The 18144-nt window shown below is 39.6% G+C and overlaps 1 protein-coding gene and 1 long non-coding RNA gene across 7 annotated transcripts in view; one reads left to right on the forward strand and one right to left on the reverse strand.

The window, feature by feature from the left end:
* Positions 1 to 18144, reverse strand: part of LOC149211171 (uncharacterized) — a 120243-nt gene that overhangs the window by 92304 nt on the left and 9795 nt on the right. The gene's annotated exons all lie outside the window — the stretch shown is intronic.
* On the forward strand, positions 12103 to 15274 carry LOC149211174 (putative LRR receptor-like serine/threonine-protein kinase At5g48740). The gene is made up of 9 exons (XM_089396957.1): positions 12103 to 12474; positions 12771 to 12894; positions 13174 to 13274; positions 13467 to 13693; positions 13779 to 13905; positions 13992 to 14060; positions 14192 to 14378; positions 14488 to 14620; positions 14716 to 15274. The coding sequence occupies exons 2-9, from the start codon at positions 12839 to 12841 to the stop codon at positions 14965 to 14967; spliced, it is 1152 nt and encodes a 383-aa protein (XP_089253083.1). The 5' UTR covers positions 12103 to 12474; positions 12771 to 12838; the 3' UTR covers positions 14968 to 15274.

The raw sequence follows: 18144 nt of genomic DNA on the forward strand, positions 1-18144 counted from the left end.
GGGAAATTGCAGAATGATCACCATCAGAAGTGGTCCACATACCTGCAACAGTTCCATTTGAGTATCAAGTATAAGAAGGGCAGCACTAATAATGTTGCAGATTGCCTCAGTCGACCACCGATCATGGCGTTAACCACCGTGCTCAACTCTTGTGGGCACAATACTTCTGATTGGCCATTGCTCTACAAAAGCGACCCGGAATTCGACCACACATACCAGACACTCTTGGAGGGTCAGCATGTTCCAGATTTTCACCTCCAGGACGACCTGTTATGCCACCTAGGTCACCTTTGTGTTCCTTCAAGCGAGCGTGCCAAGATATCTGGGAAGCACACTACAGTCGGGCCGTTGGACATTTTGAGGTCGAAAAAACTGTGGCAGTACTGCAGAAATACTTCTATTGGCCGAACCTTCGACAGGATGTCGGGAAGTACATCAGATCATACACTGCTTGCGCGATTGCCAAACTGACCTTCAAGAAGCAAGGCCTCTATACCCCGCTGCCTACCCCTAGTCGACCTTGGGAATCCATCTCCATGGATTACATGTCAGGCCTCCCTTCCACTAGGCATGGAAATGACTGTGTTTTTGTGGTCGTCGACAGGTTCTCGAAGATGGCCATTATGACGGCCTGCAAGAAGAATATCACAGCAGAAGCCACTGCTAAACTCTTCTTTCAATGAGTATGAGTACACTTTAGGATTCCACAGTCTATCATTTCAGATCGGGACAGCAGGTTCCTCAGTACATTTTGGTCTAGCCTCTGGTCGATGCTGGACACCAAACTCACTAAGTCCACAACCTTCCATCCTCAAACTGATGGCCAGACTGAGGTCGTCAACATGATGATCATACACATTCTATGCATGTACAACTCAAAGCATCCACGCACATGGGACGAGAGCCTCCCCTATGTTCAGCACAGCTACAACCGGGCTCCCCACAGCTCGACTAGCCATAGCCCTTTCCAGGTGGGATTGGGATTCCAGCCACTATGTCCCATCTATGTGGCCATGCCATTTGCAGCTACTCACGCAGATTCTGCTCATGTCCAGTCCGAAACATATAAGGCAAATAGCTTCATTGAGCACATCCAACATATTCGCCAACAGGTCCATGACATTCTGGAGAAATCAAATGCCAAGTACAAGCAGCGACATGATCAACATCGTGTGCCACACAAGTTTCAAGTGGGCGACAAAGTCCGATTGCATTTGCAAAAGGAACGCCTTACCGGATCCTATCGGAAACTCAGACCACTCTGATATGGCCCTTACACCAATACCAAGGCTATGGGAGACAATGCATTTGAGCTCAGCATTCCCCCATTCCTTGGCCTGCACCCGGTGTTCAATGTTGACCGCCTTCAGCTATACTTTCCACCATTATTAGACACGTCCGACATTGCAGAACAACTCACACCCACAGAGTTAAATCCAGCTTGCATGGAACAAGTTGCAACTGATCGGATCATGGACACACAGATTAAGCACACTCGCCAGCAGAATATCCAACTGTATCGAGTTGTCAAAGTAGGACAACTCCTTCACTAGGGCAAGTGGCTCACCAGGGACCAAGTGCAGCAGAAGTTCCCTCATCTCATGGAGGAACTCAACGCAATGGGGACCATTGCTTCCTAAGGGGGGAGGAATGATCCAGGTGGATATTGGTGGCCACCCGCTAATTCCACTTGGATCCCCTCTAGTGCTTCTTACAGTTTTTTTCAGTTTCCTTAATTATAGCACAGTTTACTATTTTTAGCAGTTTTTCGGGTCCTAAACTTCCGGAGCCATTTTGAGGCCCTAAACGACGTCTTTTTGGAAATCTACCACCAACGATTTTTTTGATAAAAATCGTCTTTTTTGTCGTAGTCCTCGGAGAGATCTTTCCAACGGGCTATCATGCACGTCAAACGGAGATAGTACGACCAATTCACGAGCCCGGGAAGTTGATGTACCAATTTACCCAATAACGGGGCCCACAATTTGGCGTTTCATCTTCTAGGGTTAGGTTTTGGAATGTGAAGGGTTTTCCATTGTTTCTCAACAATAAATAGGCCTTTGAGCCTCATTATAAGACAGTTCAGAGGCATGTAGCCACCACATCTCTTCTTAGAGATAAACTACCATCACCTTGGCTGGTTTATTTCCATTTCTGTTTGTAAGCATATTTCAATATTTTACAGTAATGAATTGAGGTATTATTTCCACTACATATCTATCTTGATGGTTATCTCTGTATTTTATTGCGTTCCTGTTTAAATCCGGATCAGAGTTATATACAGAATAATTTCCGAAGGGTGATGATACAATGGCAACGAATATCGAAGGAAGATCTGAGTCACTTCAGCGTTCGAATTTGATAAATTTGAGGAGTTTGTCGATTTTTAGAATGTCTTTCACTGCAATGAAATGCACTAACATTATGGTGAGCAAGATGCATGGTGGCTCACTCTTTTTAGACAAATAATGTCCAATTCATGTGGAGGAAATTCAACGCCTCACCAGGCTCTCACCAACAGGAGATGAAATCTCGACCGCGTTTAAGACCAGGTCGAAGCAAGCCAAGAAGGAGGGGGACAATGATTATTACAGTGAGTATAACACCAAGCGTGGTGGCAAGGGCACTAAAATAGATTTGATCAACAAGGACCACATCAGATTCACTTGCTACATCATTGCAGGGAAAGTAATGAGACATTTCTCTAGAAATGAGTGCACATTGGACACCATATCAGTTGCAGAGCACTGTTGCGAAGGAATTTCACTCAACTGATCGACATTTCTACTGAATCAGTTATTTGAAGCTTGCGAAGATCTATACAGATGAACCAAAAATTTCATTTTTGGGTATTTGATTATGACTTTGGCGATGTAGAAATGGTGCATGCCAACAGGGAGGAACCTAGCGGAAATCACAGATGAGCAACCACTAACGCTCATATACACACCATGGAGGACGTCCAGGGACCTTAGCACCAAAGAGATCAATGAGGTATGATTTAAGGACTAGTACCAGAAGATTATTGCCACCATAAGGGCAACGGAATGAATCCCTAAGGGATTGCTTGATAACTACTTGCACTAAATCTAGTTTGGGGTAACACATGGATAGACTTATATCATGCCATAATGCATCCATCCAGAGACTTTTCAAACAAGGCCGCAGTGGTTCACATTGACAGAAGGGGCATTACACACGGAGGTCAGATCATGGCCAAGGGTCGTGTGCGAGATTACATAGGGCCAGTTCAATATTTGTTCGAGGGCATGCAACCACAACGACTGACAAGAGACATGGTTGGGAGCAACATGAAGAGGGGGTTGGAGGAGGAATTACAGTCGATGGTCTCTCAAATGGAGCAACAGATGAGCTTCATTCAGCAAATAATTTACATCTTCCACGGTTCAACATGTACGACTCCCCAGTCTAGTGCTTTTCAAGGGTTTACTTTGTTTAATATGATCATAACTACTCCCCTCATTGTGGCTATCCCCCATCATAGCCCTCGCTCTCAGACAAAGCCAACCATATCCAAACCTAGGCAGCCCAAAGGTACTAAGGTACCAATGGCCAAGACGCAAAAGACAATGCCTACCATGACTATTGTTGACCTCACCGGAGATGGACTCGAGTCAGCATCAACCTCCCCAATTGTTGAAGAAAACCCACAATCTACCTCTACTGTCTCACCTAGGTTGCAGGATCCATCCCCCCATGCAACTTCCACCTTCATGACCCTATCTAACATAGTCCCTCCAGGTACTTGAATAACCACAAAAGAAATGGAAGTCGATTCAGCTATCCAATCCAACAAGTCACTAAACAGTGGTGAAGGCCATACTATTCTTCAAACATCCCTAGTATCCTTATTGCTAGGAAAATGCCAACTCCTGAGCGAAGAACCAATCACATCAAAATCACACTCCACTACGATCGAACTGTTTGAAGCCTCATTTCCTATAAATCTCCCAGTGGTTCTAGAGTGAGTAATTATCCCTCCTGATCCCTAATTTCTTGAAACCACACAGCCTGCAACTTCCCCCCAAGGCCAGTCAGAAAAATCCATTGCTAGCGGCTAAGCCCTGTAAAGAAACTTCTTGGACCCATCAACAATGAGACCTAAGAACCTTCAGCATTGGTCATCTGCACAACTGTTCGGATTTATCCAACAAGAAGCTCAGAGGGATAAACAGAGAAACAATGACATGGTCGCCGAGCATGAGCAGGAGAAGAAACAAATTGTCACTATCACGATTGAGCGAGATCAGCTCTAACATAACAATCAACAACTACAATCGCAGGTCGATCAAGTGACATCAAAGCTAAGAGCACTTTGGCCAATTGTGGTCGAATTAGTAATTGAAGCACTTGATGATTTTTCGGCCATCATTTTGGTCGACTGTTGTGACCATATTCAGACATCATGCACAGAACTTGTGGCCACCAACAAGGAGCTGAAGAAGAGTTTATATATGGCCAAGAGCAGTGTTTCCCGATCCAACTACAAGCTACATCATGGAGATCGAGCATAAACTCAACACTTCCACTGCAATGAAATCTTGCTAACTGATGCCCTGACAAATGGTTATGTGCTACTGGAGCACGTCAATGATTGGTCAGGCATCTTGTCCATGAAAAACCAGCCAATCTATCCACTTTGCCAACAACTCCAGCAACACATCGCTGATAGAAAGACCTATAGGGATAAAGGCCAGCTGAAGAAAATCGATGACGAGATCGTCTCTCTCGAGGATAGGGTACAACAAATTGAGGAGGAAGTGGCTGAAACAAAAGATAAAATTCATGATCTGAGGTCACCGGTCCGTAAACATGTAAGAGCATTGCGGGAGGTATGTGATGATGTTGAAGAAAAGTGGAGCACCTTGCAAAATGCCTGGCCCGAGCAACCAAACTACACATCAACGACCGAATTTATCCAATAGACAGAAACCCTCACAAGCGTCTGGCATATGACATTGGAAGAGTATAACTGCTTCCACCAAGAAATGATTGTCGCAGTAATTGAGTTGGGGCCTTTGTTTGTGAAAGAAGGGCCAAAATGTAGCAAAAGCAGCCCCACACGAAGCAGGACCAACACACTCAAGGGAAGAAGCAACAGTGCCGCAAGAGGAGGAACCAACACAGCAACAAACAATAACGACAGACCTTGCCAAGAGCAACAACAGAGCTGATAACACTGAAGATAGATTAACTTGGGGATGAGTCAAAGAATTGTAGTCAGCACCTGTTGGGGCCTTCGTTTTGGATTTTGGTGGGAATAAAGGTCAAGAACATGGGGCGGGGACAACGGTTCGGGTTGCAGAGCTGACAGCCAAAGGAAAGGGACGAGAAGTGGGAGTGAACGGGAAGTTGTGGCAATGTGGCGGAAGAGTACAGAAGCAGCTGAGCAAGGGAAATAGAAGGCAGGCGAGGGTAGCTTCAACCAAATGAAATTGGCAGTGGGAATGTAGAACAAAGGATAAAAAGCAAAAGGGATCATGAGGAAGGGGTTGGTGATGAAGTGGGTGAGCAAGGGCAGGATCCTGAGAGTCGGATTGGTTATGGAAGAGCTAGGACTGTCTTCGACTCTACTTATGTCCATTCTTATCAGTTGTGTTCTATGAAAAGTACTCTTTCGATATTTGATGAACGAGCCTCGAGCCTTTTATATTCTGTCATGTACTCTCTTATATTCCAGTTAATGAAAGAAGCATTTTGGGTTCCTTATTGTATTATTGTGTTCTTGATGGGCTATTTAAAATTTTAAATGAATGATCAATAACTAGGTAGTTTCCTACAATGGCGTAAGCAGAATGACAACCATAGATAGTACAACTAATTGAGTGCGATGAGATATTGTTGTATGTTATTTACATTTGCTCGATAACCCTCCTGCTCCATCTAACTTTGGTCGTGGCATGCCTCGACTGAGACTCCTTGCCCTCCCGGTTAGGTGAAAAGGTCAGCGTTGTGCTAGACTACAGCAGAACCTTGTTGGCCCCTTGAGCCTGAACCCCAAGGTCTTTTCCCTGTTGTCATTTTCGTGAAAACAACCTACCTGTCCACTCCTCATTGGGTTCCCCTTTTTCTCCCATTGATCCTTCTTCTGTTTTGGTTTCTTTTGCGCTGATCTAAGACTTTCTTTAAGCATGCGATAGACTCCTAAGATGTGCTTCTCTTCTCTTTGGACATTTGCCTCATTTATATATAAGTAGATGAACAATATAACATGATTTAAAATGGCTAAAACCTTCTCCAAATTTCCTACAAATTGACATGCTAATGCTTCATCTGGGGACGTCCCTTAAAAATGGTATTTCGAGTTTGAGGTGAATTTTTTTTATATGAAATATGCAATCTAGATTGTGTAGAAACATCGTTGTTGATTTCTTTTGTTAACCAGATTTCAAAGATAATCATTTTAAAGATTTTCCTTTCTTTACCAAGTTGCAGAAAATTTCCTTTCTTATCTTTTTTCAATATAATATTTTAACCAATGGTGTGGACAAAGAGGAACTAGAGAAAGAGATCAACAGTGGAAACACACTAAATAGAAACCATTCAATAGTTGTGGCAAGATTTTAATAGCTTGTGCTAATTCTAGTTACTGTTTTTTTGTATTACTAGATTAATTTGTTTGTAATTATTGTTGTGCGGGTCATGCCACATGGGTGTGATGTTGATCTAAGTCTATCGAATTATTTTTTATTAAGTTAAAAATAGGGGTTGTGCGATTATAGATTTTATAAATATTATGTCATTATGTATCAAGTATTTTTTTTAAATCAATGCCTATATCATCACATAATTCTTTAAAGGGTGTTAGTTCAATGGCAGAACACTTGCCTTATAATAAGGAGGTTGGTGGTTCGATTCCACTGTGCCCTAACATGAATTAATCAATGATATTTTAGTTTATTTTTAATTAAACAATTTTATATTGATTTATTTCAATGGTGTGATATTTTTGTGGATTCATTTTTTTATATTGTCTCTAAAGAAGCAAAAGTGATATTATATTGTCTTAAAATACAATTCTTTATCGTCTATATAAAGACAATAATTTAAGATGCTCGCTTAAAGACAACATTTAAGGCAATATAGAAGTTTTTATTTTTGTCTCAAGTTTCGACAATTTACCCAAAAGTTGTCTCGAATATTGTTGTAAAATCTCCTATGTGTTGTAGCAATGTTGGACGACTTGTACTCGTATAAGACTCGTCAAGTCATTAACTCGTCAACTTGTATAATACTCAGGAATGACCCTTATAAGACTTGTCAAAATACAAAAAAAAGTTAAAATATGGTAAATTTTAAGCACAAAAGGGACTAGATATTACATTCACAGTGATGAAACTAGGTCGAAGGGACTAGAGATTACATTCTTCACCAATAAATATGAAACTAGGTTGAAGGGACTAGAGATTAAATTCTTCAAAATAAGCACATACAAGGGGGATCAAGAGCTTTCCTCTTTTCAGAGGGGATCCTGGCCCATGCTTGGGAGTCGAAAACACGGAAGTGGGTGACCTCTGGTTTAGTGCTGCTCCAAGCCTGAAAGGGGGTCTGATCCTTGATAGACCTATGAGGAGATCTATTTTGGATGTAGTTAGCACAATTAAGTGCTTCATCCCATAGCTTATGAGGTAGTGATTGAGCATGCAACATGCAGGAAGTCATCTCATTGAGAGATCGGTTCTTTCTCTCAGCAACTTCATTTTGCTGCGGAGTGTATGGAACTATGTACTGCAACTGTATGCCGGACTAAAGGCAAAGGTAGAAGTGTTGTGTTAACATATTCCCCCCCATTGTCTGTACGGAAGGATTTGATCTTTCTCTCTGACTGTGTATCAACTAGTGCTTTGAAATCTTCAAAGTGCGCAAAAACTTCAGATTTGTTCCTGAGAAGATACACCCAAGTATATCGTGAGAAATCATCAATAAATGTAAGCACATACCTTGATTTGTTGATGGAAGGATGAGGAAAAGGCCCCATAAGATCACTATGGATCAGATCTAGAGGAGAGGATGCTCTGTGAGTCTTGCTAGTGTCAAACTTTTCTCTAGGATGTTTTTCAAGGACACACCCTTCACAAACTCCTTTGGAGAAACTGATATTTGGCAAGTCTTCCACCATCTCATGCTTGCTTAGCTGCTGCAGATACCTATAATTTAAGTGACCCAACCTCTCGTGCCAAAGCCTACTACTATCATCAGCATGTGTAAGCAATAAGGAGGATTCAGATTCAATAAATAATGTATACAGTTTGGCTCCATTGTTTACCTCACCGGTTGCAATTTTGGAGCTACTATGTAGGTCATATATGTTCACTGCATCTGGAGTGAATTTCACTCTCTTTCCAGTGCCAGAATGAGTGATCTGATAAACTGAAAGCAAGTTTACCAAAAGTTTTGGAACATGAAGCACATCTTCAAAGCTTCTGTGTAAAATTTCCACTCTACCTTTTCCGGTGACCTCAATAGGTGAGTCATCTCCCATGAGGATGGGAGGTCCTTTTCATGCATCCAAAGAGGAATAGACTTCCTTTGTAGCATCCATATGATGTGATGCACTAGAATCTATAATCCATGCATTAGGGGAAGAATTAATTGCAACTAAAGCATGAAAATTGTTACCTTTCCTGTGTGGCAGATCTTCAGTTTTCTTCTTGGTGCCCTGAGGGATGTGGTCCCCAAGGTTGTGCTTCTGAAGGTCTGCCATTTGGTCAATTTGTTTCTTCATGCAAGAGAATTCTGGATGGAATCCTCTTTGATAGTAGGTGCATCTATTTCCTTTCTTCCCTTTCTCATTTCTCGAGCCGGAGGAGTGATTGAAGGGCTTGGTGTACCCTTCCTTGTTTGGATGGGAATGCGCTTTTCCCTTGTCTTTTTGCTACTAATTTTTCTGATTTGAATCAGATCTGTGATTTTTATTGTGGTTGCCATCATGCACAGCAAGTGCATGCGCTTTTGGAGGTTTGATTTTCCCCATGCCAATGAGTTTATCTTGCTCAAAAGTAAGGGACTCCATGAACTCTTTGAGAGAAGGCATAGTGTAGGATTTACCTGTTGTGAGCCTTCCTCAATGAAATGTAGACACAAAGATGGATTATTCCGGTCCGAGCTTTGACATAATAGAGAGAACTTGGCGACTCTCCTCCTTGGATTTGTCAATTCCACAACCCTTGAGTTGCAGCAATAGATCATTATATTTGGTGAAGAAGTCTTGAATTCTATCATAGTTCCGTGGATCCAATGACAGCAGCTCCACTTCGAGCAGATGTCCTTTCAGCTCATCCTGTTTCCCGTAGAGTTCTTCAACCTTTTTCCAAATCTCATTGGGAGTATTGCAGACAGATAGATGCAACTGCAACTCTGGAGAGATGCACATGCATATGGATCCATGGGCCTCATCCATACTATTGAGGTACTTGGATTTCTCTATGGCTGAAGTGGGATCCATTTCTGCAGCCATGGTAATCATGTACAACCCTTTTTGACGAAGGTATCGAGCCATTTGGTCCTTCCATTCGTGATAGTTGTACGGTGTTAGGATCGATGCTTTGGGAAACTCCATTTTTATGTCGATCTTTGATCTCCAAGTTGTAATACCTACAAAATAAAGTACTGGTGCGCCTTTTATCTAGCAACCTGTGGGCTCCAATACCATGTAAATGTGTTAGAAAACCTGCACAGATGGATCTAGCTAGTAAAGGTTGAACACACAACTTTGTAGAGCAAAAGCACTAAAAGAAAATCGAAAGAACAAAAGAATGATTCATTAGAAAATAGGTTACAATGCTCATGATATAGCATTACTGGGTGAAGATCCCAAGGTAATGCACCATAGTGGTGATCAATGAGAAGACTCAACACCTACAACAAGTTCCGGAAAGAACTAGCCTGTTGCGGAGTGAAAGAATGAGCAAATCAGAGAGTAAGAACTAACCAGTTGCAGAGTTAAAGAAGGAGCAAATCAGGGAGTAAATCATGCAGAAGAACTAACCAGTTGCGGAGTTAAATAAGGAGCAAATCAGGGAGTAAATCATGCAAAAGGAATCTTGCATGTAGTCCCATGCTCTAACTAAGTGTACGCATGTAGGTGTGTAGTACATCCAACAAATAATGCAAGCTTAAAGGTCATTCAATTGAGTGACAGGTATGGCCAAAATTGCACCATAATAAAAAAGCATGTACACCCACCTCTGAAACTATTTTGAGTCAAAGGATCATTCCTCATCCCTCACTTTATTTTGGAGCATAACTGACATTTAGCAAGCATGTAACTTTCTTCCAAAGAGGTAATTTCCTTTCCAAGAAGGTGGTGGTGCAAAGAAATAAAGCCCATTGGCTGGTAGATACAAGTACATTACTATACAAATATTAAAAGAATTATAACGAAAAGAAATTTAAAATCTTTGGTTAGAATTCATGAGGGTTTCAAGGACTATGGACATGGATGGTACACACAAGGTGAATAACTATATGCTTTTAGAACAAATGCACAGTAAAGTCAACCAATAAGCCGTGGAGACCTTGATTCAGAAGGGTAGAGTTGCAAAGAAGCCATTGGAAGTGGCGGGATGTTTACCTCAAGGAAGTAAATAATTGAAAGAGCTAGATGGTATAAGTCTAATTGGAATGCAACAGATAGATCACCTCATTTCCAAAAAAGAAAAAAATAAAAATAAAAAAAAATTGAACATTTGTGCCTTTTGAGACTCGGGTTCTATACAGGTCCTATAGAATACCCACGAGTCTTATACGGGTAGACGAGTTCTATAAGATACCCGCAAAATTTAGATCTTAAATGCGGGTTCTATGCAAATTACCTGACTCCACATAGAACCCACCAAAACCAGCGAGTACTTGCGGGTTTAACATGGGTCATGCTTCGCTATGTTATAGTGCGCATACCTCCTTGGTGACATGTAATAAGTCTCTACTAAGTCTCTTAATGACATTTAATAAAAGTGAATTGCTTAAAATCTATCACCAACAAAATAATTCAATTAAAATGATTTAACAACACTATATTAATCCATATTTTATCCTAATCCATATTTCAGGATAAAAGCGAGCTGACGACGAGCATCCAGTGATCGATTTCATAGGAAAATGCTCAAGTCACATCAAAGTGAACGGTTTCTTCATCGAAATCATAAAGTCCGAGATAAACTTTTGGTTTACACGAAGAACAAGGAACGATGGCCCCATATTTGTTGGATTTTTTTTAATGATCCGTAATATTATATTTCATCGCTTGAATGTTAGTTGGCGCGACAAGAAAAGAACAAGGAACGATGGCCCCATATTTGTTGGATTTTTTTTTAATTGATCCGTAATATTATATTTCATCGCTTGAATGTTAGTTGGCACGACGAGAAAAGAACAAGGAACGATGGCCCCATATTTCATCGCTTGAATGTTAGTTGGCACAAAGGAAATCGTCGGTGATTTGATTATTGATTTTTTAATTTTTAATTTTTTCAAATGATTTGTTTTTGTTAATTAACCGTAGGGATTTGGTTATTGATTTTTTAATTTTTAATTTTTTCAAATGATTTGTTTTTGTTAATTGAGAAAATAAATTATAAATTTAATAAAGTTGTATAGTTGGTGTTTTTGCAGTTTAATTTAATTTGGGCAGACATAACAAAATTTCAATTTTGATGATAGACTGACAGAGTTACACACCATACTGCGCTGTAAAATGAGCTTCTCCCCTCAATTAATTACCCATCTGCAATTCATATATAATAAATATTTCAAAATTATAAATATAATAATTATAAATAGTAATGGTGAATAACAACTATAAATGTGAAGTGCAATAATATAAAAGATATAATTTTTTAATGCAATTATTTGAATGCTAATTAATATAAATATGCTGTGCATTTCAAATTTGTAAATATGATTGATAATTGCTCCTCAATATTATAAATATTAAATATAGTAATAAGCTATATTATTTTGAAATTATTATTTATATATATATATATAAAAGTAGATATTCTAATTTCTAAATATAATTATAAATTATAAAAGATATTCCAAATTTATAAATAGGATCAATAATAATGAATAACAATTATAAGGAATACTTAAGCATGTGAGGTGCAATCATATAATGAATGTAGTTTTTCTAGAAGACATAAAATTAGTCGATTTGCTTCAGCGATTAGTGAGACCTGATTGTAGTCTTATTTTCCACAGGGCTTGCATCGATTACTGGCAATTAGTCGGTCAGATCGAACCTTTGCCAGATTTCTCCCTTCAGATTTTTCCAGTTTAAGCCTGTTGGACAAATTGTAAGCGTTTCTTCTGGAAATAAGCTCTCTCCGGGTGTTTCTTCCTTAGATGAATTCTGTCTTGATAGACATTTTCAAAGAAAACTGCTGCAGATAGGTTCGCTTGTTGTGCATACATCTTCAAAACAACAACTTGAGTGCTAATTTTCCAGACTGGGTATTGATCTCAGAAACCCTAAAGACTTCCATGTTTATACATATTTATATTCTCTGAAGGGAATTTTAATCACTAAATATCATATTGCAATCTCTTTACTATTATCGCAGGTTTATATTTCGACAAGCTTTCATTAAATTGAGTAATATAACATTTATTTGTATTCACAACAAATTTCCATTATCAAATGTTCAAGTTATGCTTTTTATTTAAAAATTTTGTTACCAGCAAACCACGGAATGCCCGATACAACAGTAATACGTAAACGGTTGAAAGTTTATAAAATCTTACTGCAGGAGGTTCACGATTACAGCGAGAATTCCTCATTTGGTGTGTTGCAGATACTCTGGAAATCCTTATATGTATGTATGAGGGCGGGGATTGTATTCAAGAAACCAAAATGGTGTCATTTCCAAAATGGTTAGAAATTGTAATTACTCCAGCATGTTAAAGCTGGCTTAATTTAGGAGAGTCAGTTAAGCATAAATACTCCTAACCAGATTCATTGTTAGAATCGAGTTTTGGTTGATCAAGCTCATATTATTTGGTTGTATCAATTTTTATGTTTTTCCCTATCTTTCCAACAAATTGGTAACGAAACTATAAGACTGTAGATAGAAGATCGTGAGCAAAACCTGAGAGGGTTAAGAATTAAAGAATCCACCGGTTGTTAAGGGTTTAACTTAAGTAGTTTTTCAGGACTTTAGTGATGATAGCGGGTATTACCGTATATTGGAAGAAATTCAGGGCAAAGCAGCGTGCCGGGGAAAAATTCAGCGAAAAGCTGCCTCTCAATAAAGGTGAGAATCTAAATTCAGATGTTCAATGTTCCATGCGGGGAAAAACATGAGAAGAAGAAAAAAATAAAACTGGGAAAAACTATATAATGAAGGTCAAGAACTTATATTTTAAGAACATTCTAATATGAAATATAGTGGGATTTCCCCATATAGACGGTGCTTTCATACTTTGCGAATTTTATATGATTACAGACGAATCGATGGGTTTTACCCCAGACGAATCGATGGGTTTTACCCCAGATGAATCGATGGTTTTTACCCTACACCAGATTGTGGAAGCCACACAAAACTTTAGTCGGATACTGGGGTGTGGTGACTCTGGAAAGGTGTTCTTTGGTAGACTACCGGACGGAAAAGAGATAGCAGTAGAAATGCTTTCATGCAATTCAGTAGAAAGATTTAAGGAGTTCTTCACTGAGGTAATTCCAATTTCGAATTATTTCGCTTCTAAAAATATATGTGAGCATGGTAAAATTGATGTATACAGATTCACTTTGTTAACAGGTCGATCTGCTTTCTAGAGTCCATCATAAGAACTTGGTGTGTTTACTGGGTTACTGTTTTGGTAAATCCCAACAGCCTATACTTATCCACGAGTACATGTCTGGGTCTTTAACGGACCATCTTTATGGTAAGTATGTCTCCCAGGAATATTGTTTGGTTGATTTGATATTGCAACAAAAGCAGTATACATTTAATTATAAATTTGTCTTTCAGGAGAGAAGGCAGGACTTTCCAAACTAAACTGGAAAAGCAGGCTCAAAATAGCAATCGATGTGGCTGAGGGTAATTTATATAAATACTTTTTTTCACACTACACTTTTGTAGTGTAAGCGCTGTTTAATTTTATGTATTTGAATACAACTAAATAAGAGAAATCGTGATTAACCATATTCCTCGTCTGTTTCTGATTGAAGCACTGCAATACCTGCACGAATGTTGTATTCCAATGATAATTCACAGGGATGTGAAAACTTCAAACATCCTCCTCGACAGCGATTTGAATGGAAAATTAGTGAATTTCGGTTTGTCGATGATGACAATGGATCGGAACGCTTCTATCGAGGATACAGTGAAAGGAACTTTGGGATACGCGGACCCAGTGTAATATACCTTGCATTTCTCTGCGAAATATTATTTTTGATGCCCCAGGAATTCGATTAATTATTAAGAGCCACGGCAATTTCACTTTTATCGTTGGATATTCTTACAGGTATATAAGTACTGGACAGTTCACTCAAAAGAGCGATGTATATGGTTTTGGTGCGGTTTTATTAGAAATTATATGTGGGAGAAAACCCCTCGATCACACTCTACCTGAGGAAGAAATTGATCTCTTGAGATGGGTAAGGAATTTATTTGTAATTAATCATCCAAATTTACGACATACGCTTTCATTTTAAGTGTGTGTACGAATAATTATATTTGCACGTCATCACAGGTGAAAGACTATGTGGCCATCAATGAAACCCCTGGAAAAATGGTGAAAATCATAGACAAGGATATGGACGGAAAATATGACATGAAATCAATCACTATGGTTGCCAAACTAGCGCTCAGATGTGTTGAGCATACACCATGTTGGAGGCCCAGCATGAGTGAGGTAGTAGGAGAGCTTAAAGAGGCTTTCATGTATGAGAAAGTAAAGCTAAAGAAGGTTGCCGTTGTCAAACCTATAAAGATTCAAGAGTAACTTATAATTCAGATGACGGATGTTTCTTGTTCCCATTTCAAGCACTTTAAAATATTAATTAGAAGATCAATGAAAATTTGTTAACATGTCACATTTTTTTCTATCATATCACATGAAGATTTGAATCTTGATGATGTGATCTTGATTTCATGAAAGAGGGAACTAATAGTTAACCCAAGCAAATTTGAATGGTCAGTCATGTATCATAACTCAACTGACGTCCACTTTGTCAAAGTGGAATGAGTGGCAAATCAAAACCATACATGGAATTTGAATCAAATCGAAGACAAGTATGCAAGCACAAGGTATACCTGCCAAGTGATGATGCACTATAATTTATTTATTTTTGTCCGATGGAACTTCCACTCAACTTCAACAATTAACTTAAGATTTTGTAATTTGGAGTCAAATATTTGTTTTCCAGGGGTAAAATGCCAAGAAAAGTGTATGTTGAATAATTAAGATTTTGTACTTTGGAGTCGAAGACTTGCTTTCCAAGGGTAAAATTCCAAGAACAGTGTATGTTGAATGTACAGGCAAGGCTCCCGCCCTTGTTACATTGTAAAAATAATTTTGTTTTCTGCAGTCGCTGAAGGGTTTGGGTCCCAAGGTAACGTCATGTCTTTAACATTTCTAAAGGTAAAAGCAGTGACGCCGACGCTGTGTTAGCTTTTGAAAGAGAAATTCCAACATGTAGAAACCAGGAATATTTCAAAAAAATATATTCTAAGCCCTAAGCTAGCGACTAGAAGAGAAAAATACAAATGGCAGATGATAGATTCATATAAATCAAAAATCAAAATGATATGTACTCATATTAGATTCATATAACTCAATTTGCAGGTTACTGTAGTGAGCAGATTTCAGAAAATAATTCAGTTTGACAGTTACTGTAGAGAGCATATTTCAAAATTTCCATAACCTGATAACATAGAGTGGCTATTGGAGAGAGCCTAGAACAAAAAGAAAACTAGCAGGGTCTTTGGTCGGCACCAAAAAAATTCATAAAAGTGGAAATATGGAAAAATGTGGTACAGTGGCACGGAAAAAGTGTTAGAAATTAATGGAGAATAGGTTACGTAGTTATGATTTTCTCTTTATTTGACATTCAGTTCCTATTAATTAGGAATCTGTTTTTGTCTATGTATCTATTTAATTTCTGATGATTAATGAATATGTGAAGCGAATGCATTTGCTGGAGGGAGCTCCTGGTGATCTGCACCTGTGAGCTCCCGTGTGTTTGTCCAAACTTCTGTCTTCTGCATTTCTTATCATGGTATCAGAGCAGCAGGTTTGAGAAGGCCTGCAAATCCTTGAGTGGGGAGTTTGTGGAAGATCGCAACTGAAGACCGCAAATCAAGTGATCTGGTCCTTGGTTCATGCATGTCAAGTGATCTGACTATTGACTGTTAGTGGTTCCAGATCGAGTGATCTGGCCACGTGTTTGAGCATCGAGTGCCGAAGTGATTGATGATGTTTGGTGAGTGTCGAGTTCGCTGGATGTTGGTTGATAGATCGGGGTTGCCTCAATCAACGAGCGTGGAGTCTGCTGGGAGGCCGAGCTGAGGAGGCATGTGGTGACTATGGCTGTTGTTGAAGGCATCATTATAAATTCGCAGTGTGTGAGCCAGATCTGAGTGACGAAGCTGAAGGATCCAGATCTGAGAAACGTTGTGCCGCGTGGAGTGGCTGTGTCAGTGGGGCGGTGGCTTGCATATCAGTTCCCCTGTTAGTGGTGGCATTTGCGAGTACCAAAACCAATATGACGATATCAACTGCTGCAGAGCGCAATTGCTTGCAAAGAGGATGAGCTAGCAGATTGTTGGAATTATGTTGCTTCCACTGGCGGTGGTGATTATTATGTCGGGAGAAAATCGCCTACTCGCTGAGGGTCAATGAATTAGCCATGTTTTGGTGCTGCTTGAAAGCCTTGCAGAATTAGATCAAACAACGAAAATCAACCATTGAAGCAGAATAAAGAGACAATTCACGAGAATTAACAACCTTTTTCTCTATAAATTATCTGTTGATCATGGTGGCAGTTGCATGCTGGTGAGTTTCAGAGTGTTGGCTATACAGAAAGCAAGGTATTCGAAGGCCAGAGTGGTGTTGCCAAGGCCGAAGGTTCGTAGCTTGATCCCGCGTGGAGGTTGGGTCTACGCTGCTGGAAGATTTCCTCACAATTGTTGCCACAAATCCAGATTGGTGGCACTGTGTTCGTGGAAATGAGATCCGCTTGTCATGGTCAAGGAGATTTCCAACAGTATTGGGCGTTGTTGAAGCAGAATTTTGTGGGTTATAAGTCTATTATTAGGCATTGTGGTGAGAAGCATATTTGAGGGTTCGTTTTGTGAGGGCAGTAGTGCCTGTTTGTGCATATTTGAGAGGGTGTTTCATGTGAACCTCATCTGCCACGAATTCGTGTATTTTTTGACACGACATTGCCGTGGTAAATCGAGAGTTGTTCGTTTTTTAAGTTGCCGAGGTAACCTGTTTTTTTTAAGATGAATTCTCAGATGGCAGATTATTTAAATGAAAGCAGCAAATTGGATGGTTCCAATTACATAAATTGGAAATTTAAGCTTCAGACTTTGCTTGAAGGTCAGAATACCTACAGCATTGTCATCGGTGATGAAGGTAAGCCAACTGTTGCAAATGGTGGAACGAATGCAACAACTCAAGAATGGGAGAAAAGGGAGCTGAAGGCAAAGGTCCTACTAAAATTGTCAGTTAAAGATTGCATCATCCCTCATATTCGGGATTGCAAGACAACAAATGAGATTTGGACAACTCTCAAAGACATGTATGAAATCAAGAACACTAGCCGAACCTTGTTCCTCAGGAAGAAGATCCTCTCAATCAAGATGGAGGAGAATGAGTCTGTTTCGTCATTCTTATCTCGGATAAAGGAAGTTAAAGATAAACTATCTGATATTGGTCAAACCGTGGCAAATGATCATCTGTTGACAATCACCATGAACGGTATGACAGATGACTATTAGATGTTTATAACTGGATTGAATGCAAGGGAAAAGCCTCCAATTTTTGAAGAACTTACTGGAATTTTGCTACATGAAGAGGAAAGCAGGTCGTCTCTCAAGCCTCAAGATCCAGATCTTGCATTGATAACAAAGTTCAAGCCAAAAGGGAGAGCGATGGCTGATCAGAGGAGGGGCA

Source organism: Pinus tabuliformis, chromosome 1_2 (assembly GCF_031772625.1).
Source record: "Pinus tabuliformis cultivar Carrire ecotype Pingquan chromosome 1_2, CPIR1, whole genome shotgun sequence".
In the NCBI taxonomy this organism is placed as follows: Eukaryota; Viridiplantae; Streptophyta; class Pinopsida; order Pinales; family Pinaceae; genus Pinus; species Pinus tabuliformis.

Coding starts and splice junctions, on each gene's coding strand:
- LOC149211174 (XM_089396957.1), top strand. CDS start 12,839: ATGTATGAGGGCGGGGATTGTATTCAAGAAACCAAAATGGTGTCATTT. Junction 13,694..13,778: donor TTAAGGAGTTCTTCACTGAG/GTAATTCCAATT, acceptor CTTTGTTAACAG/GTCGATCTGCTTTCTAGAGT. Junction 14,379..14,487: donor TTGGGATACGCGGACCCAGT/GTAATATACCTT, acceptor ATATTCTTACAG/GTATATAAGTACTGGACAGT.